Source organism: Choloepus didactylus, chromosome 4, assembly GCF_015220235.1.
Source record: "Choloepus didactylus isolate mChoDid1 chromosome 4, mChoDid1.pri, whole genome shotgun sequence".
Lineage (NCBI taxonomy): Eukaryota > Metazoa > Chordata > Mammalia > Pilosa > Megalonychidae > Choloepus > Choloepus didactylus.
The window spans coordinates 40,568,371-40,590,476 of NC_051310.1; the positions used below are offsets into that span (position 1 = coordinate 40,568,371).

General features: G+C 43.1%; 1 protein-coding gene across 6 annotated transcripts in view; it reads left to right on the forward strand.

The window, feature by feature from the left end:
- Positions 1 to 22,106, forward strand: part of SLC8A3 (solute carrier family 8 member A3) — a 169,483-nt gene that overhangs the window by 16,856 nt on the left and 130,521 nt on the right. For 3 of the 6 annotated variants that reach the window (XM_037832412.1, XM_037832413.1, XM_037832414.1), the window contains exon 2: positions 1,219 to 3,064. The exons of 2 other annotated variants lie outside the window; for them this stretch is intronic. In XM_037832412.1, coding sequence (XP_037688340.1) covers positions 1,281 to 3,064 — 1,784 coding nt within the window. In that variant the 5' untranslated portion in view covers positions 1,219 to 1,280. The remainder of the gene's footprint in view (positions 1 to 1,218; positions 3,065 to 22,106) is intronic. One more of the 6 variants, XM_037832415.1, reaches the window with a different exon arrangement.

Sequence of the window (22,106 nt, forward strand, 5' to 3'; positions counted from 1 at the left end):
GGAGAAAGAGGAGCAGATATGAGGACAAGGACTTTGAAGGTGTTGTACAAATGCAAATCAGGATTCCTCTATTACTAAAAGTATCCCCACATGGTTGAATCGGGGCGGGGGGGAGGGATGGTTTCATTTTTAGCCATTTCTTGGTATTTGCATTGTCTTTCCACCTAAATGAGGTGATATATAGAAAGATGAGTCTGTGGTTTTAGTTGAATTACTTCCTATTCTTCTGAACTCATACTCACCTATTGGTGGTTCGAGGCCAGCAGATGAGCAACATTTCACTCAAAATTATGTCTATAGTTTAAAAAAAAACAGTGATTTGTAGAACCACTTGCATATTTTAATAGTGATTTCTACCACTTGACCTTTCAGGGTTTGGGTTTGGAATTTGAATGACTTATCGATGTGCATCTTTCTATAACAGGCTGTCCAAATTGTTTGATAAGCATGTTCTACTGGATGGTTAGGGCTGCTATGGACTGGATCTTGAGCACAGGCTTACTGAACCTGTGCATTCATGCAGAGGGAAACCAACACATGTGAACTCCCTTATTTAATTTCTTTTTTCACCGATTTAACATTGTTCATTTTCCTTGTCTTTCTGCAGTACAGGCAGCATTCATTATGGAATTGACTCTCTTGATTTCCTAAGCAATCTTAGAAGCACAGCTTGCCCCAGAAATTTGAAGTTTAGAGGAGGAGTTTTTCCCAAGTGGGTTCAGTTACACAAAGAGCAGGGTGTTCTCTCTTGGAAGATTAGCCCATGATAAAAATTCAATTCAATATGCATTATTGCACACCTATGATATGCAAGATTCTTGAATATGATGACAATGAGGTAAGGAATGCTGAAAATCCTAGGAACAGTACGACTGGGAATGAAGATTCAGATCATCCTTGGCCTATTTTAAGCTGATTCTTGAGAACTCTCACAGTTCAGAGTGGGTTGGAAGGCAGGACTAGCAGGGTATTGCTTATACTTTCATCTCCAATATCCCCAGCTATTTTAAACCATTCTTCAACTGAGTCTCCACCAGATGGTCCTGAGGACAGAGCAGCTATTTGTTCCTCCACTGACATCTTTTTTCCGAGTGAGAGACTGCCCCATATGTTAGTGCAATATGTTGCTCAAGGTGAAGTATCAGTTCATATTGCTGGACACCTGCCATTTTCTGTCCCCCTGCCTCATGCTTTTCCTGCCTCTCTGGTCTTTTCTAGGTCTCGGGCCTGTCAGGAGGACCATTGGTGCTGTGGTGGAAGCCAGCGTCTAAATCTTGTGTATGGCGTGGTTAAGGTTGCAGCCTCTCACCTCTGCCTTCCTCCATTTTGGGCTGGTTACTTTTGTGCTCTTCCTGAATGGTCTTCAGGCAGAGGCTGGTAGCTCAGGGGATGTGCCCAGCACAGGGCAGAACAATGAGTCCTGTTCAGGGTCATCGGACTGCAAGGAAGGTGTCATCCTACCGATCTGGTACCCAGAGAACCCTTCTCTTGGGGACAAGATTGCCAGGGTTATTGTCTATTTTGTGGCCCTGATATACATGTTCCTTGGGGTGTCCATCATTGCTGACCGCTTCATGGCATCTATTGAAGTCATTACCTCTCAAGAACGGGAGGTGATTATCAAAAAGCCCAATGGAGAGACCAGCACAACCACAATTAGGGTCTGGAATGAAACTGTCTCCAACCTCACCCTTATGGCTCTGGGTTCCTCTGCTCCTGAGATCCTCCTTTCTTTAATTGAGGTATGTGGTCATGGGTTCATTGCTGGTGACCTGGGACCTTCTACCATTGTAGGCAGTGCAGCCTTCAACATGTTCATCATCATTGGCATCTGCGTCTACGTGATCCCTGATGGAGAGACACGAAAGATCAAGCACTTACGAGTCTTCTTTGTCACTGCTGCTTGGAGCATCTTTGCCTACATCTGGCTGTACATGATCCTGGCAGTCTTCTCTCCTGGTGTGGTCCAGGTTTGGGAAGGCCTCCTCACCCTTTTCTTCTTTCCAGTGTGTGTTCTTCTGGCCTGGTTGGCAGATAAGCGACTGCTATTCTACAAATACACGCACAAAAAGTACCGCACAGATAAACACCGAGGAATTATCATAGAGACAGAGGGTGACCACCCCAAGGGCATTGAGATGGATGGGAAAATGATGAATTCCCACTTCCTAGATGGGAACCTGGTGCCCCTGGAAGGGAAAGAAGTAGATGAGTCCCGCAGGGAGATGATCCGAATTCTTAAGGATCTGAAGCAAAAACACCCAGAAAAGGACTTAGATCAGCTGGTGGAGATGGCCAATTATTATGCTCTTTCCCACCAACAGAAGAGCCGCGCCTTCTACCGGATCCAAGCCACCCGTATGATGACGGGCGCAGGTAATATCCTGAAAAAACATGCATCAGAACAAGCCAAGAAGTCCTCCAGCATGAATGAGTTGCATACTGATGATCCTGAGGACTTTGTCTCCAAGGTCTTCTTTGACCCATGTTCTTACCAGTGCCTAGAGAACTGTGGGGCTGTACTTCTGACAGTGGTAAGGAAAGGTGGAGACACATCCAAGACTATGTATGTGGACTACAAAACAGAGGATGGTTCTGCCAATGCAGGGGCTGACTATGAGTTCACAGAGGGCACTGTGGTTCTAAAGCCAGGGGAAACCCAGAAAGAGTTCTCTGTGGGCATCATTGATGATGACATTTTTGAGGAGGATGAACACTTCTTTGTGAGGTTGAGCAATGTCCGCATGGAGGAAGAGCAGCCAGAGGAGGGGATGCCTCCAGCAATACTGAACAATCTTCCCCTGCCTCGGGCTGTTCTAGCGTCCCCTTGTGTGGCCACAGTCACCATCTTGGATGATGATCATGCAGGCATCTTCACTTTTGAATGTGATACTATTCATGTCAGTGAAAGTATTGGTGTCATGGAGGTCAAAGTGCTTCGGACATCAGGTGCACGGGGCACAGTCATCATCCCCTTTAGGACAGTAGAAGGGACAGCCAAGGGTGGTGGTGAGGACTTTGAAGACACATATGGGGAGTTGGAATTCAAGAATGATGAAACTGTGTAAGTAACCTTTCCATATTCTAACCACCCTCATGCTTTTCTGTCTCCTTCTATCCTCCTGTATCACTCTTTTAAAACTCTTCATTGCATTTGGTTAATGTCAAACTTTGGTTCCATCACAGGTATGCAGGATCAGCAGACACTACGGGGAAGGTTCTGCTTCCAAACTCTTTTTCATTTTCTCATTTTAAATTGTTTCTGGGCAATGAATCCTGGGGCAGGATCTAAGGACACAAAACATTAGATTCACTGATACCCAAAATGATGGCTGGTAGATGGGGGGAAGTGGGAGGGTGTGACAGAAATTTTTTAATATAAAAATTTGGAGAATTCTTGTGTCTAAGCAAGAGCTAGGAGACTTCTTGGAACTCTCCTTCCTCCTGTCCTCATGGCAAGGGCTTAAGTGACCTTTGAAAGCAACCCTTTGAAGTCTAACCAGGACATCCTCAAGAAAGCAAATGACATTGACTTTTTTTTAAAATACCATACTGCAGTTGTACTGTATAATCAGATTTCAAGCATGCCTCCTTCAATTTGGAAATTCCACAATTGTTTGAAACTTGGTAATCTATTTAAGTGCCCGTAAGCTGTTTTGTAGTGTGAGATTTGTCCAGCCCAGGCGAGATGGATAAGTATGGCTTGGATACTGGAGGTATCTTGGAGAAGCAGAATACCCAAGACAGTGGCCACCTGTTTTTAATCACAGGTAAACTCCAAAACTGGGGTAAGCAGTGAAGGAGAAGCTTTTAGGAATTGTGGGATAGAATGTGTCCACTGTGTGGTCATCTCAAAAGTTTCCACAGTCCAGGATTCTCCCAAAATACTCCTTCTCAGGCTACTGCTCCATTTAGTCCTTCAGAAACTGAGGGTATTGCCTTATGTTGCTTCTGTCACCCCAGGGCTTCTCCCCATTGAGCCTTCTTGAAAACTGGATGTTCTGTCCTTTTCCCAGTTGAAAGCTTTGAAGACAGCAGAGTGACTTACTCTGGGGTTTGCAGCTTATGAGAGGAATTCTAGGGTAGACTCTTCCAGGATGGCCAAGAAGAATGGAAACGAGAAAGGGTAAACTTGACTCTGAATTCCTTGCTCTTATCCACAAACAGTAAGCAATAGGAAGAGAAGGTATGAAGAATAAAGTGGGTATATAAGAAGGGGGATATCAAACTGCTCCAAAACCTTCTAATAAACATTTTTCAGTGGAGAGTTAACGTGTAGCACTTCCAGAAGAGTGAGGGAAGGAACCCATGGGAAGGGGAGCCACTAACTCAAGGGAGAGATGTCTTAGAAATGTCCCTTTCCATGTTCAGCCATGGGACAGAGCCCAAAGCAGGCTGGGTTCTGCTGGCAGCAGAGCTGAGTGACCCAAGAGACTACTCCGTCCTTGTCCTTACTCAACCCCTTTCTAATAATGTGATTTTGGGCAAGTCCTTTTGTGTCTCTGGGACTGAACAGTTTCACCTGCAAAGTGGGAATAACAATACTTTCTTTGCCTGGAGGGAGAGCAGGATCTTTTGTAGTTCCTCCCAGCTCTAAGATTATCTGAACCATAGACTCAGAAGCTCAGTGTGGGTCTTATTTGCATCTGCCAAAAAGGAATATTGTCTCCTGAAAGTGAAATAGCCATTGACAAATTGATTTATTAGGGCTCTGTTTAGTCATTTTGCTGGGAAGGATAATCATTTGTTAGCGTAAGTGAAAACCTCTGCCTTCCAGAGAATACTATCCATTTATATGTGCTCTGGGGAGAGTGTCTATACATATAAATGAAGGACATGCCCTAGCTGGGAAGATAAACTCCATGAAATTTCACGTTTATGGCAATGTCAGTATATAAGAGTTTATTGTCAGGCATTAAATGACATCAAGACCCAAATTTTCCATAATTGGATAGACGCATGGCTCCTCCAGTCCAGTACCCCTACCTATCAGGGGCACAGAAGGGTGGTTTTTAAGAAATCATAGGTCTGCCTGTTTCCTCATTCCATTGTGCATCTACAATCTCTGAATATGACTAAATCTGCCTCAAACCCATTTGTGTTTTAAACCCGTATAAAACCTGTATAAATGAGCCTCATAAATTATTATTTCTGGGTAACCTTGCTTCTAAATATATGTCGGTCTCCACAAGCTAGAGATTCTGGTTCTGATATCATAAGTTTTGGCAAATTATCTATTTCTTTGCATTCTTTTTTAGACTTCAATATAGACTTCAATATATTTTGTTCTCATCATTGCAGAATAATGAGTCCAAAATGTGCTAGTCTGTCTTCACATGGAAGCCCTACCCTTGATACTTTGAATCATAATTTTACAACTAGTGACAGTATGATGTGGAACAAAATCCATGGGCTTTATACACACTAGATTAGAATTCTGGCTCTATTACTGCATTAACCATGTGGCTTTGGGAAGATTTCTTAACCTGTGAGATAATTTCCTCACCAATAAAATAGAGGATCATAATATCTCTTTTGTAGGCTGTTCTGATGGTTCACAGTACTGTGTGTCATGTACCTGGTACATGCTATATGCTTAGTAAATTATGGCCCTTGATAGTAATGCTGATGAATTAACAATATTCTTTAGAAGACATAATTGAAGTGGTCAGGTTACTTACGTTGATAAGAGAGGTCTCTGGGTGACCCTATCTAATGAGCATGCTAGTTTTTTGGTTACCATTAAGAGATCTAACCTAGCCTTATAAAACACTAGAGCCATAAAGGACATTAGAATACCTTCTAGAGCAGTGCTTCTCAAACCTTAATGTGCTTATGAATCACCCAGAGATCTTGCTAAAATTCAGTTTATGAATCAAAAGTTCTAGGATATGGATTGAGATTCTGCATTTCTAACAATCTCCTGATGCTGCTTGTCTGAATTTAGGGTAGAAAGGCACTAAAGTTCATGACCAAACCATGAGCCCTAGAAAGGAAAGTGGCTTTTCAAGTGATTGCTTGATCAAGTCATGAATTCAACCAACTTTCAACCCCAACTTAGCTAGAGCCCAGCTCCTGAAGCTGTATTATCCTAAATTAGCCCCTACCCTGAATTTCTGCTTTTGCAATACCAGTTTGGAAACTGGTATTGAAACCTTCAGGGTGCTTGAACAGAAGCTGCATCACAATGCCTGGAACAAGTCTGCTTTCTACACCTTCCACCATTGGGTACCCTTTTTGCCTACCAACCTGATAGTGTGGTGGATTTTGCCATCACCTCTCTCCTCTAAATGTAATCAAGTTGAGGCCAGACCTATTCTATTCATTCGGGGCCTGTGAATTCACTTGTTTGGTTTTATGCTTTACTTCTTCAAGGGTGTTCTTAGGATGTAAAAGCATGAACTTTGGAGTCTGACAGATGTGGCCCCATCGTCACTTACCTCTGTAACTTTGAACAAGTCAGTTCACCTGAGTCCCAAATTTTGGGTTGAAATAATAATACCCATAGTGACAAATACTAAATACAAATATGAATAAAATGTATATATAGCACAATGCCTGCTCATAGAAAGTACCCTCTCATTTAACAAATGTTTTTAAATATCTGCCATGTACAAGTTACTTTCTAGGTGCTAGGGATAAACAAATGAATAAGACAAACTGGTATTTCAAGGATTTACCTTCCAGTGGAGAGGCATATCAGGTATAGAGACAAATCAAAATACATGGGAGAAGGTTATGGTTGAGATAGTTCCACTAAAAGAGGAATGAGAATTCCCTCCTATGTGTGTGACACCACTGATGTTTTTAAAGTAAACTTCATTAAGGATGTAGCAGTGATGGAGGTGGGATGGGGACGGGTACATGATTAATTTACACCCATGTTAAATAAACTCTTGACATTTGAGAAGGGTACTCTTGACATCTTCATGATTGATAATTCCCACCTTTGTGACTGCCACTACAGTACTTCTTGAGAATTATGGCCCTTGGGCCTCCTGCTTACAACAACAAAATTCACTGAAATATGCTAGTCTCACTCACTAAACAAGTGACTGGTTCCTATATTCCAGGCTTGCAACATGCCTCTGCAGAAGAACAGATGATTGCGGATCATGGGTTTTGGGTTCTCTGGGAATAGCAAGAACTGCAAATGTCAAATATTCAGATGTCAAGATCTACTATAGTTAAATAGCATGGGCCTGCCTTCGAAGAACACAGTGTTAGCTGTGCCACACATTTTCCAACCAAATCAGAATGTTAAGGCTGGAAGGTATCTGACCTCTTGTTTTTATAAATTATGAAACTGAGAGTCAGAGAGGGAAAGTGACTTGTCCAAGGTCACACAGCTATATATGATAGAAAGTTAGAGTTAGATAGGACTTTAGAGATAACTACCACCACCACCCCGCAACACATGTACATTTGGGACTTCGCTTTATTTTTATCCATCAGTAAAATGCTAACTTTGCAAAGAGTATGACAATTTTTGGGTGCAAGATGCTTTGAAAGTTTAAATCCAGTAGAGTAATGCGACTAATTCCTTAAATAAGAAGAGTAATCTATTATACACTATTTTAAATCTCTGGATTCACCTTGTGACTGTTTAGGAAGGAAAATATTGAGCCCACAGAAGGAAAAAACCTTCTTGATTCCAGTGATCTATTACTGCAAAAAGGTGACAAGCATAGCTGGGACATCTTTTAGGCAGCCCTGGTGAATTGCAGACTATACTCTGTTTCATGAAATAGTAAAGTTTTTCCAAAGTCATATGGGCCAGTCTCTTCCTGTGCTGCTTTCTCTGTAAAGTTTCAACCCCCATGAATCTTTCCCTCAAAATCTGTAAGACTCTGAAGTGCTCTAGGACACAATTTGCAATTCACCAATTTGAATAAAACAGAGTAGGTTTTTTTCCAGCTAAGCAATGGGTTAGGATATTCCCCTTCCAACCACAAAGGGAGATTATTTACATCTAGAAGTGACCTTTCTGTTCTGGAGAAGAGTCACAAGCTACAAATTTAGTGAGAAGGGAAGTGGGGTGTGGGTGGTGATATCTTTTCCTTGGCTGGAGTTCCTCCTTTCTCTTTTCTTCTGTCATCAGTTCCTGATTTCCAGTAACAAGATCCCTCCCAAGTTTTAGGTGGACAATTACCAGGAACCTTGGCTCTGTGGAACCCATAGTGGAGCTACATACTTGGCCCAGATTTGTCCTGAAGAGAGGAATCCACATCTAAGCCAATTATTGAGTAGGTTACTTAGGAGTGCAGTGGATCATTTCAGGTGGGATTGTTCAACCACAATTCTCCTCCTCTGGGCCCGAATGAGTGTTTAAAAGCTATGTGAATATTTTAGCAGAAGCTTTGAAAATTGTGTTCAGAAGGGCCCCAGGTCCTGATGTAGTTTTTTTCTTTCTTTCTTAATTCCTGAGACTGTCAAAGATCTTAAAGAATGACATACTCCAACTCCATGATCCATAAAGCATCCAAGTCTGCTGGGAACCTTACATGTCTGCAGAAATCTCCCAGAAGTCCAAAGCTTTCCTGGTTAATTTGTCTTTGGATCTAAGAGTGCAGAATCCCTGGAACAGTGGACCAGGCACCATCCCCCTCCCCGACCAGAGGCCATCCACTCTGCTCACTCCGGTCCTCTCCTACAACTCATCCTCTGGTGTGAGAAAACTCAGTGGCACAGAGCTAGAGAGCCCAGCAGGGAGAACGTCAGGTTGGATCTGAGAAGAAAACAAAGCAATCTCATCCTGGAGCTCTAGGGGTGCTAGTTGGAGCTTCCTGCAACAATAAAGGGTTGCGGGTGGGGATCCTGCCACAGGGCTTGCTTGCTTTGTCTTAACTCTTTTGGCTCAAAAGATCAAAGTTTCCTCATTCACTCAAAAGGATAAAGGCAAGGGGTATTTGTGCAAAGCGGGAAGATGAGAGGGAGGACTCTTCCTTGTCCAATCCTTCATCAGGTTCCCAGGAGCTGGAGGATGAGACCAGCCGCTCATTCCTTTTCCACCCTTTGGCTGTGTCCTTGTCTACCCCATGAGGAAGGTAGACAGGTAAGAGCTCTGATCTTCAGCTTATTCAAGGTGTTGTTTTCTTTCATTTTTTTTTTTTTTTAAGAGAAACTGAGCTATGCTTTGAAAACTCAATCGAGAGTCCTGGCATGGAGCCAATAGCATTGATAGCTGAAAAGAGAGAATTCCTTGATCTCCAAATGGATCAAAGTCCCCATATTTAAATTCTGAACAGTCTGGGAGCATTTAGCAGGAATCAACATGTTCTGAGGATTTTGTTAAGTGCCGTGAAGAAAAGCACCAAGTAAATATTGCCAGGTGGTGTTACAGTTATCATTCATGCGAATTTTTTTTTCCCACCCCTAATACCTACTAGTATTTCCAAGTAGGAAATTACCAGGACAAGTAAAGAAGTTAAAGTTAAACATGGAATTTATTTATAACGGAAAAATTTGTTTTTCTGAAAATGTAGTGATCACTGGCTGTGTGTGTGTGTGTGTGTGTGTGTGTGTGTGTGTGTGTGTGTGTATTTAAGTTCAGATGCCAATTTTGCACCGTTCCTGCCCTCTCTACCTAAGGGACATCATGCATAGACACATCTGGCTTAGCCTGACTCTACCTGAGCCCAGTTCAGTTACCATCTGATGGGTAAAGTTCATGGAGAACCAGTTATTTATGATTCAAACAATATCCTTTAGAGGTTCTTTAGTTCAGTTTAAGTAACATGTTGGTAGTAATTTAATACTCATAATCTGGCAGAATATGGCTGAAAAGCTATGGATTATGGGTAACTAATGTTTTCACTTTTCTCTAGCGCTCCATCTTTTCCCAGTCCTTTTGGTCTTGATTTGTCAATCCTTTGGCTTTTCTCCTTGTGTGCCCCATATGATCCTGGCTGGCCCCAGTACTATATCTGACCATCTCTTTCTGGGTTGTGATGATGCAAGAGGTACTCTGTCACCATCACTAGGGCTATCCAGGGCCTTGGCTACAAATCTTCATATATGTTCACTTTATTTCCATGCCTATGCCTTACTTTCTATTTTTATACTACTTTTTCATACTTGCTCTCTCTTCTAAATGTTCTCTTCTGCATCTTTTCTTTCTCTACTGTGTGTGCTCTAGGCACTGCAGATGATCTATGATTTCTTTCAATGATCAAGGAGCTGTGTGAGTATTCCTGTCACTTAGGCAGGAAAAACGAGCTTCATCATAGCACCAAGACTTATATCTCCTAGGAAACAAACCGCTCACTGTGATGATCTTTTTCCCTCCACCATAAAATGTTTGCCTGACAGTATGTTAAGACAAGAAGGTTTAATTGTAAGAATACAGCATAGATGGGGACTGGTATCAGAAAACCATCAGGGACTGAGATAGCTCTAGGGGCCCACTTCTCTTTCTGATTCGCTCCCTCGTGAGCCATGCAGTCTCAGTCTAGTGGTATTTCTATTTCTTTCTATGGCCTTCTCCCTTATTACTTCCAGCTGGCAATGATTCTTCACAGACCCACAGTCCTACCTCATGGCTCCTCCCTCCATATATGCTTTCAGCTTCTACCTGACAAGCTCTTTCTATTCTTCTAACTCAAGTTCTCAAGAGAGGGAACATGAATCACCTCTTTTCCTTTTTTTTTTTTTTTTTCCAACTTGGTCATGTCAAAGGCCACTGACAAAATATGGGTTGATTGACCTTCGTCAGGTACCACTTCCCCACCTCCTATGCCATAACTGGATGATGGGATAGGAAAATGAAGATTCATGGGGATCTCATGGTTACAGAGCACAGATGCCTAAGCGGTTAGGTCTAGAGGTGGTTGACAATACCACTTAGTAGGGAGCTCCAGGTGAGGCAGGCACCAGTCACCCATCATAATTAGCACCGGATATAAGGATTACAATATCTCAAAGACAGCACTGATTTTAGGGTAGTCTATGCTGAGGCAATAGGTGGGAGAATGGAATAAATAGCTACCTCTGGAGCTCCCAGCCCTATTGAATGCATCAACCTGACCACAGACCCACCAGCCAAGACTAAACTGGCCTCTGCCCAGATGAACTGTAAACCTTCCTAAGGTGTGACGCTCACTGGCACAAATCTCAAGGCTACAGGGCCACTTCTCCCCCTTTACCCTTTTCTTGTCTGTCTTCTCCAGGAGACTAGCATCAGAAGATAATCTGGTGTCATTTTCAGTTGCACTATTTGGATATTGAATCATTTTTAAAGCCTCTTCCTAGGTTTGGGTTTCCAGATTCATCTGTGTACCAGGCTTCCCTGCCAGTCATGCCCTCCATGGATAGAATGACAGCTCTCCTTGGGCATCTCCCCTCCCACACCCTCCCCTGCTGGGCAGTTGGTCAGCTGGACTTAGTTGGAGCTTGCAGGCACCCCCTCTTTATCCTAGGAGCTGTTATTTGATGCCTTTCCAGGAACCCCCCAGAAGCCAAAGTATTGTCATCTAGAGATGGTATAGTGTGTGACTTTATCATATACCAGCTTACAATCCTGGGTTAGGAAATAGTACTCTCCTTTTGTGTCAGCTCCAGGAGGTTGGTAGTGGCTGCCCAGGGGGCCATCTTGGAAAGGATTTGAGAGGCTGCATCTGGGCTCAGCTGTGGTTGTGAGAGGAAAGTGCCAAATATCTACCAACCTTGGTCCTGGGGCTAGTGATGGAAAGAACTTTATGGAATATACTAAGAATCTCCATTTCACTGAAGAGCATTAGCATCAAGTTGCTATTCTCTCTCCAATCCTGGGCTAATCCAGTGAGAAAAACCTCCTTCTTCCCTCTACATTACATAGAACTTTCTTCCTCTATTCCTTGGATGAATGTGAAGGAATAGAAATACCCATTGGGCACTTGAAGCAGATAATTTTCCTATCACATCAGAACCTTCCAGAACCCCTGTTAACCTGGTGGGTTTCAGGAATTAGACCAGTGGTTTGCAACCAGCTCCCTACCACAAGCCAATTTAATTAACTGACCCTCCCCATGGAACCCATGTTTTAGATTATTAGGTGATAATTAATTAGGTTTCTATGTTTTCCATAAAAGACAGCAAAAATAACTATTGTTAATGTACTGAGTTGATATAATTCTAGCCAAAGCAGAGAAATGATATTTGGATTAAGCTATGCAAACTTTTGGAAGATATATACTCCATTTGGGGAATAGTGGGTAGAGTAGGGCTTGAAATCAAAGAACTAACTGATGTAATATGCTTTGAAAATATTAGGCACTAATTATTTAAGTGGCTTTGATAAAGGCAGTTTGGTAGGGAGATGTGAATATTCTGGAGAGAATGGCTACAATATTGGTTACTTGGGATTTAACTTTGCCATTCATGCCTTGGAAAAAGATTACTACTGTTATTTTATTTTACTTTTTTGCACATATGAAAACTTCTAATGTTTGTAGGAAAATATTAAATTCCATTTTTGAAAGTATAAGGATTTTCTCATATCTTTAGGGTTAATATTATCACTTCTGTTTAGGTAACAGAGCCTAAGAAATATTAAATAATTTACCAAAGATCACAGAGCTTTTAAGTGGAAATATCAAAAACTAGATTTTCTGATTCTAAATCACATACTCTTTCTCTTACGTTACATATTTTAGCATCGGAATAAGGTCATGAAGCTGAGAGCAACAAGCTTTCTTCTCATATGGAGAAGCTGAGAGTGCAACCCATACCTTTTCTTTAACAGCAGGAGTTGGCTTCTTTCCTTTTAATTCAGGGGCAACTGGCAAGACCAAATAAACTCTTTAACACCCATCTCAGAAATCTAGATTCATCACCTTTGACTGCTGGCTCAGACCCACCCTTGCCCAAGCTGGTACAACAGAGGATTCTTGTTTATGTCACTTTGTCATCAGGGACTGTCAACAGACGATGCTTTGGCCCACTGCCTGGAGGACAGACAGAGCTGGCTCAGAACCACATGTTCAGATCCAGGGGCCTCCTTTGATTCTGTGTCTGAGGGTATCCAGAATGAGGCTGCAGCCCCCCAGAGAGCCTATGATAGCCCTCCAAAATCAACGAGGTGGGAAGCCACAGAAGAGTGTTGAGGGGACGGGGTGTCAGTATACAATCAGCAAACATTTGTTGAGCTCGTACTTGGCTGGGCACAGTGAAAAAAAGGCACATCCCTGTCCTCAGGGAGTTTACAGCTTGGTGGGGTGTATGATAGTTATGATAGTAGAGGGATTTGCCGAGGGCTGTGGTCACATAAAGGCACTCCCTCCTGCTTACTGTCAGGATTCAGTTTGGAGTCATTAAAGGCGACTTGTAAATTCAGAAAGGTTTGTTAGGAAGAAATGACTAATTGGCTTCAGTTTGGGGGACATATACGGTTATGACAAGTAGCAGACTGCTCAGGAATAAATGGTCTCCACGCAGGGCATGTCCTCAGACCAGAGCAGCACCTGACTCTTCCCTTGTGTCTGGAACAGTGCCTCCCACATTGTAGGTGCACAATAAGTGCCTACTGAGTGTGTAAATGAATGAACACATGAGTGAATGAATCAACCAATCCGTCAGTCAATGGGTGAGTGCCTGGCATGTCCTCTGGCTCTGCACCACCTCCAGGTTGCAGTGAGCCAAGGGAGAAATGGGATTGGAATAAACCTCTTGGGCATGAGGACCAGGGAGGGCCCACCATTCCCCACTTTCCCTTCCTTCTCTCCTCTCCCAGTTCCAGAGGGATCCATGGAACCCTCTGGGCACTGGCATCCCTGAGGCCCTCCGCAGCCTGACCCATGCCCAAGCACCAACTCCTCAGGGTGTCTGTTCTTGTGCTGCTCAGCTACCTCTGAGCACGGGCTGCCTTTGATGCTTGGGAGACACCCTGTAATTCAGTTAGAAGTTCCCTCCAGGGAGCACGTAATCATGTCCTCTCTGGGCCTTGTAATGACAGCCCCCTGCCATTGCACAGGGAACCGCCCTGATCAGCTGCCCAGAACCTTCCCCTGGGAGTGAACTAATCTGCGTAGCCCAGATTGGATGCAGTTGTGTGCAGCACTTCCCTGAATGCCTTGGAAATAAGTCCTGGCTAGCAGAATGGGCCTTCCGTGGGGGAACGTGAGGGTTTACTCTGTCCCGCTCTGCTCTCTGCCATGAGCCCCTCTGCCCAAAACTGCTCTTGGATTTGTGGGGATCTGAGAGCTCCATTCTCTTCTCAAGGCCAGACACCCTTTGTCTCCCCCAGTCCTCCTGGGTGTTGGAAGGGAGATGAAGGTAGACTGAACATGTTTTCCATGTTTGCTTGTGGGATGGGGAGTATAAGATTGATTGAGTTACCTTTGACATTGTCACTCGATAATTCAAATGCTAAAAGTTTGGGAGTAGGAATCCTATTCTATCTTGAGCTGTGGGGAAAGTTGCCTTAGTTCTTTGTTTGGCTTTTTTCCTTTTGACTTGATTTCTGGTGCATTTTAGATGAACAGGGCAGTATCATTCGATGTGAACACTGCTGAGTGGTCCCCTTCACACTGGGAACCAGTAGCCCCAGGCTGCATTGACACCAACCTGAGTCCTCTGTCTTGAGGAACCAAAATCCTTTCCTTGCTGTTATGTGGGATCTGCCCAAAATGCCACTGGCAAGCCCTGCACAATGCCCCTTCCAGACTTCAGTGTGTGAATTAGGGACCACCTGTGGTTAAAGGACTGGTAGCAAGAAGAGCTCTGCCTGTGGGGTTAACTGGCCCCCAGGATGCTGATCCTTAACTCCTGGCAGAAGGAGGCCAGGGCTCCTTTAACAGCCTTGTTATCTATGGGCTTTTACTGTAAACTGATTCAGTTCCTCTTTGGAAGTAGATAGAGTATAAAAAAATAAAATGACCACTTTCTCTAAGCCACATACCCAAATCACTTCAGTTACTTTATTACAGCTCTTATAACTGCCTCCTCTTCTATCTTCCAATTTTCTTAGCCCTGGTTTCTTGCCCAGAGGCTCCAGCCAATGCTCCTGAACTGTATGTCCACTTCTCCTTTTCTACCCTTCTAGTAGCTACACTCTGGGCCATTGAAAACAGTTTTTCATCCTGTGATTGAGGAGGCAAAGGAAGGTCTATTCTCTCTCCCTTTGGTGTTTCCTGGTGCCTTGAAGCTGGTCCTGAAATGCAGATGTTACCTGCTTTCCTCTTAAAGGGAGGCAGGGCTGGAAGACATGATGAAAATGCCATAGGCAGCCTAAGGGCAACCAAGGCCATGAACATCTGTGACACAAGGAGGGTAGTGCTGATGGGGGGTGGGGACATGAATGAGTGCTGGGGAGCTGAAGACAGAATTGTGTCTTATCATTGCCACAATGAAATTGCCAATAACAGAAATGTGGGAGCAACTACGTTGGTAGAAGTCCATACACACATAGGTGAGCAGCAGAGCAGTGTGATTGAGTGCATGGACCTGCTGTAAGACTGCATTGGAGTCTCAGCTCATCTGCTGGTTGATGATATGAACCAGGGAAAGTTACCTAACCTTTCACTTTACTGGTCTATAACATGGAGATAATAATAGTATCTGCCTCATAGGGTTATTGTGAGGATTACATGTGATAATACAGTATAACACTTAGCATAATGCCTAGTCCAAATTATTGTCAGATGCATTATGTGCTAATTATTGGTTAGTTAGGTAGTTAATTAGTAGAATCTTGGCAGAGCACAGCCATACAGACCTAACCTGGGCTTACATTTTGCTCAGGTTCTACCATCAGTAATTATATTCCTTCCTTGAACTCAAGGTGAGCTTTTAGGAATACAGAGTCGGTCTAAAGATAGAAAGTCAAAGAGTATTGTCTGGAGGAAAAGAGTATTTTCTGAAGGAAATACCACTATTGGTGCTTTCTTTGACAATGTCAAGGAACATGACAATGGGCTGATCCCCAAGGGGAGAGAAGCCCCAGGCTGGGGTAGAAGGTGACTTTGGGAATGACTCCTCCACATCCAGTTATAGACTCTATTGGACTTACTCAAGAGATGAAGGGAAAGAAAGAAGTAGATAAAGAAGGAGAGTAAGAGGAAAAGGAGGAGGAAGTTCTGGGAGGAGGAAGGGCAAAGTCTTTCTTGACTCACAGGTAATTATATGTGAAATCACTTACCAATGGGGCTCTGGGGCTGGAACAACTACAGTAATTACAGAACAGACTAGAGCATTCTCGAGCATGTCTCTGAGCAATATGTAGGCAGTGTTGAGGCATCTCTAACTCAACCCACCTCCCAGGCCCCATGGTACATTATCCATCCCGGAGCCAGTTGCTGCTCAGGAAGATTAAACAGAATGATTATGGTTTCAGAGTGGTGTCACATGGGCTCATGTGATGAAAACTGTAAGCCTGTCCTTCAGATGGAGAAGACTACTCTTAGTGGCCAAGTAATCCAGAGCAAGATAAGCAATGCTTCTATGTTGTTGTCCTAAAGGTGCAGCCATCCCCCTTCCCCAGAAGAGGATGTTAGATGAATAAACAATTAAATATTTTCTAGCATGTTTCTGGTTTTCCCAGTCAGGGCTTTATACTTTTTTCTTTTTAATCCTCATATTTGGAGGTGACTTACCATTGCCTTCATCTTCTACGAGCAAGGCAATTTCATATCATCAAATAAAATGCCAAAAACAATAATATTGTCATATATTTAGTACTTTCTATGTGCCAGGTACCATATCAGGTGTGTGACATATACTACTTATGATCTTTAACCCTGCAATGGCATGACCCCATCCCAGCTTTGGCCAGTGTGCATTTCCTTCCCCCATCGCAGCCCTAATTACACTGTGCTTCTCCCATTGTAGTCCTGACCATTCTGCCCTATGCTCCCGTTTCACAGCACAGGTTGTCACTAAATCAAAGTAAGCAATTTGAAAACCAGGCATGGTTTCATAGGTGTTCATTCCTACCCACTGTTGTGCAGAGCCCTCAACTAAAATTTCACATGGTTCGAGTATGAATGCAATCACTGACATTGCTTTCTCCTGGTTCTGAACATCTAGTAGTTTGATTCCTGCCTTGACAATGTCCCCTTTCAAATCTCTTCCCAATCAAGAAGTTCTGTCATGCAGAACTCTTGGCTTCTGTTCTTCTATTCGTTGCCCTGGCCCTTGCTTAACCATTGAATAAGCTTTGTCCTTGAAAATATTGGTTGAACCATATGTAATCGCCATTTCTGTAGGTCAGAAACAATCATATAATGACACTTTCAAGCGTTTCATCCAACACTAGGAGCCAAGCATTCTTAGTTTGCTCTGATTTGAATGCTGCTGCCCCCAGATTCCCATGGATCAGGAGTCTGGGCACAGCTTAGCTACAGTTAATGTGCCTGCTGGGGCTGTGGTTTCATCTGAGGCTTGGGGTCCTCTTCCAAACTCACATGCCTGTTGGCAGAATTAATTTCCTTGCAGCTGTAGAACCCATGGCTTGTTTCTTCCAGGCCAGCAAGAGAGAGACTCTTACGACTTAAAGGGCTCACCCAGAATACTTTCCCTTTTGATTAACTTAAAGTCAACTGATTAGGGACCTTAATTACATCTGTAAAAACCTTTCACTTTTGCCATGTAACATAATCATATCATTATTATATTCACAGGTCCCACTCAAATTTGAGGGAGGGGATTATTCAGGATGGGTACATGGGTGGGAGAGCAGAAATCTTGGGGGCACATGAGAATTCTACCTGCTATGCCGTGTGGTCTCAGGTAAATTACCTAATCTAAGGCTCAATTTCCTTACCTGGAAAAAGGCAGTAAACCATGCCATGGAGGGTTATTACAAAGACTAAAATGAGATACATTGTGTAGGAAAAGTCTGGCAGATAGGCACAAGTGTATGGCAATTTCCTATCTAAACCTTCCTTTTGTTGTTCACCTATCTTGCAGTCTCAGTGATGTGAAATACCATGGAAAACCATTCCAAGTAGCAAAATTATGCTGCAAAGTCTATGCAATAAACTTCATGTTGTTTTAGTCAAGAGCAAGCCCTTGCACCTTTAGAGCCTGGTTGCTTTTATTTTAATTTATAATGTCAGCAAACTTAGTGATCCCACTTTCCAGCACACAGAACTTTAAAGGTAGAAAATTAGAAGGGGAAAGAGAAACAGGGGTGTGTAGAGGCTGGCCCTGGCAACAGTAGGAACCGTAAATGAACAGCTAGTTAAAAAAAAAAAGCAACATTTATGAAAATCAGTCACACAAACTAAAAAAGCACTGACTTAAGGGGCCATTTAGTGTAGGAGCAAGTAACCCTATCGCTCAAACAGCCTCTGAGGACAGCATTATTGCAGCACATGACTGTGATGGATCTTCACAAAGATGATCCTGAGATAGTGTTCAGAGGTGCCTGGTATATTGTTTAAGAAGTCAAGAAACTGCTTAATACTGTATGTTTTAGAAACGTCTCTGAATATTCCTTTTCTTTTCCTCTTCTGTGCTTAGTCACACACTATTTGCCCTGCCTCTCCTACCTCCTCTTGACCCTATAAGGCCCAGGGCCAACACCACTTCCTCCATGAAGCCTCCCCTAATCCCTTAAACTAGAAATAATCCTTGGTTCCTCTAAGCATCTAAGGCCCTTTGAAAGCCTCTCTAGTCACTTTCTACTTGTAGTGTATTTGCATTTGTTAGTGTGAACACTCCAAGCTTTCCTACTGGTCTGTGAATTCCTGACGTGTACAGCTCATTCTGACTCATGTGTATGTCCCTTGAGAAGGCCAGCACAGAGCCTTGCACCAAATGTGTGCCCAATAAAGTTTGTCGACTGAAACACCTTTGAAAATATTAAATACATTTTGTTTTTAAAAGGTGCAGGCTTCAGTCATCCAGGAAATTCACTTTTGTAGGTCTGCTTTCCCCACTGGGGCTGCATAAATGAGGTTCTTCTCTTTTTCCCTTAGTGGGGTTAAGTTGCCGGACTTGGGGTAATTCTGCCCAGATTTAATTGCTTATGGGGTGTCAATTTTAGGGATCCCCTTTACTCTGAACCTGTTTGTCCAGCCGCTAATCCAGTGATTCTCAAACTAACATCAGAATCACCTGGAGGGCTTGTTAAAACACAGATTATCTGGGCCCCATCCTCAGAGTTTCTGATTTGTTTGTCTCGGGTGGGACCAGAGATTCTACATTTCCAGCAAGTTCCTGGTGATACTGCTGCTGCTTCTCCAGGGACCACACTTTGAGAACTCCTGCTCTAAACCAGGAGTCTGCAGACTTTTGCTGTAAAGAGCCAGATAGAAAATATTTTAGGCCTGTGGTCTGTATGGCTGGTTTCTGGTTACTCAACTCTGCCATTGTAATGTGAAAGCAGCCGCGAATAACACATAAACAAATGCGCATGGCTGTATTCCAATAAAACATTTTTTTATAGTCACTGAAATTGGAATTCCATAAAATTTTTACAAGTCACAAATATTATTGTTCTGATTTTTTTTCAATTATTTAAAAATGGTGAAAACCATTCTTAGCACTCAGGTTTTACAAAAACAGGTGGAGGGCTAGATTTGGCCCAAGGGCTAGTTTGCAGACCCCTGCTCCAAACCACCCTAGGTCAGCCAGATCCTAGCTCTCTGCCTGCCTCATAAAGAAGCCAGGTTTCTTTTCAAGTCCCCTCCAGTATAAGCATTGAACTCTTGTGGCCCTAAAAATACAGGTTATCCCCCGACCCCAAATCTTTTTATAGTATTTTTTCAATGAATAGATAGATGAGCTAGAGCAAGGGCCAGGAACAAGCACCCTTGTCCCTCTATGAGCCTCTTTAGAGAACATGCATTCCCTCAATGCATCTTATTATTCTTCTAGGCACTATTAAAAGAGGGAAACCAAGCCACAACTGATTAAAACAAACAAACAAATTCTAGTTTGTCACTCGGTGCTAAGGGTGGAATGTTCTGGGGCAGGTTTTTGAAGACAGGGACTCAGCCTGGCTTGATGCAGACCCAGATTCCCACCAAAGGGAGTTTGGCTTGAACTTCCATGGCGTTGTCGATATTGTAGAATGTCCACTGCTCAGAGTAGGGAGACATCTGCAGCAGCTGTTATATTTAGAAGACGTGTGGAAGGAGTAAGGCACAAGGGGCTAGTGTTCGGTGTGGAAAGGATGAGCAAGATGCCTTTTCCTCTCTTTCCTCTGCCCCTGGTGAAAGATTGCAACCAGCCCCAGCTGGCGGTGGCTTTGAAATACACTCGTAGTGTTCCAGAGGATACCTTACACTGAGCCTCTAATTCTGAAACTTTGGGACAAGCTGTGTTCCAGCCCTTCCTGCCTGCCTTCCTTACGTGCATCCTCTTTAAAATATGCTTCCCTGAGCTCTTGTCTTTGCACCTCCTCATTAGTGACTTTGAAACCCATCCCTTCTTCCTACCTGCTAACTGTAGCCCATTAGAACTCAATAGCAACAGCTGTGTGTGCTGGGAAGGAGCAGCTGTAGGGCCAAAAATGGGGCTGTTGGAGTGTTGGAGGGCAAGTAGTTGGAATGATTTTGGGGGGGAGGTAAAATCATTTGTTTCTTTCATTCTCCCCCTCCCCACTTTTACTGCATCAAAGAAAAACAGAAAACAATGATCTATTTGGCAACATGGCTATCCTTGGGTACCAAGCCTGCCATCTGCAGGGAAGCCTCCAGTATAACCAGTCAACAAAACCAAGCAGAACTCTGTGTTTTGGTAGCTGATGCAGCAGGGCAGCATCTCTAGTGAGGGGCAGGGCATCTCTTTTTGTCATTAAAAATAAAGAGCAGATGAGACTTCATATTTAGAAATTATACTTAGGTGCAAGTGTGGGTGTGCAGGCACCAACCAAATCCTGCCAGGTGCCACTGTCTTTTCTCTGTAGTAACATATTGAATTTAATAGTGAATGCGTATGAAATTGAGAGTGATTTGAAATGACGGTTTAGAGGCTTTGTGTAAAATTGATATGCAGGAGATTTGGGAGTGGGTGAGGGATTCTTGAATTTTTGGCCCGTTTTCCACATGTACTTCTTCTCATTCATTTTTGGAGTCAAATAAGCATTTAAAAAAAGCAAAAAAGAAATTGCAATAGTGTTCAGTCTGAGGATTTCTGTGCCTCCTATGAACCACATCTTGTAGTAAGAATTATGCTTTTTCATTTCTTACCAAATCAGCAGGTACAATTTGTGAGTACCTAGTAAGTTCAAGGCACTGGGCTAAAAGGGGTTACCAAATGCCTTCATTTAATAAAGTTCATTTGAGCCCCTACTGTGTGCCTGGGACTGCCATATAAAGATTAATACAAGAGAGGTGTTAGACCTCAAAGAGCTTATAGTTTGTCATGAGCGATCAAACAAGTGAATCAACAAAATGATGCCATCATCTTAGAAACAGGTTCTATATTCATGGAGTTTACAGTCTTGTTGTCCTTGTAATGCTCATAAACCTATGATCATTAAAAAAAAATAGTCACTGAAGACTGTAACAGAAGAATTCAATTTACAACTGAATTATACAGACTGTAATTACTATAAAAGTTCATAAAAAGAGATCACTATGAGCTGGGGATAAACCAAGAGACTTCCTTTTGGAGGTGGGTTTCAAGCCAAATCTTGAAGGGTGAATTACTTTTCATTTTTATTTCCTATAAAAAGTCTTTGTATCAAATGGAGGTGAATGGAAGGATAGGCTGTGGCAACAGAGAAAGATTTCACTAAGGATTTTCTAGTATCAGAATCCCACTCTTCAGGCCTGAATTCATTATTTCAACTTTTTTTTTTTTCTGAGTCCATCCTGTGTGCCCAGTGCTCTGCCAGTGGAAATACAGAGATGACTGAGACACAGCCCCAGTCCTTGTGCAGCTCACAGACCATCTGTAAGCAGATGATGACGGTACAATGAGCTACGTACTACACTAGGCAGAAGATTGTGTTGTCTTGGGAGCTCACAGAGGGAATGACTAACCATGGGGAGGGTGAAGGAGGGGGCATGGGTGCAGGTAAAGGATTCACAGAGGGTAAGTAAGCAACCAGGTGCTTTAAAATGTGTACACATCTAGCAGCCATGTTATATTTCAGAGCCCGATAGAAAGGGAGAAATTCCAGCTCGTGGTTCTCTGGAGGGTACAGGGAGGTGTGGGATTCCAGAACAGCAGCAGTG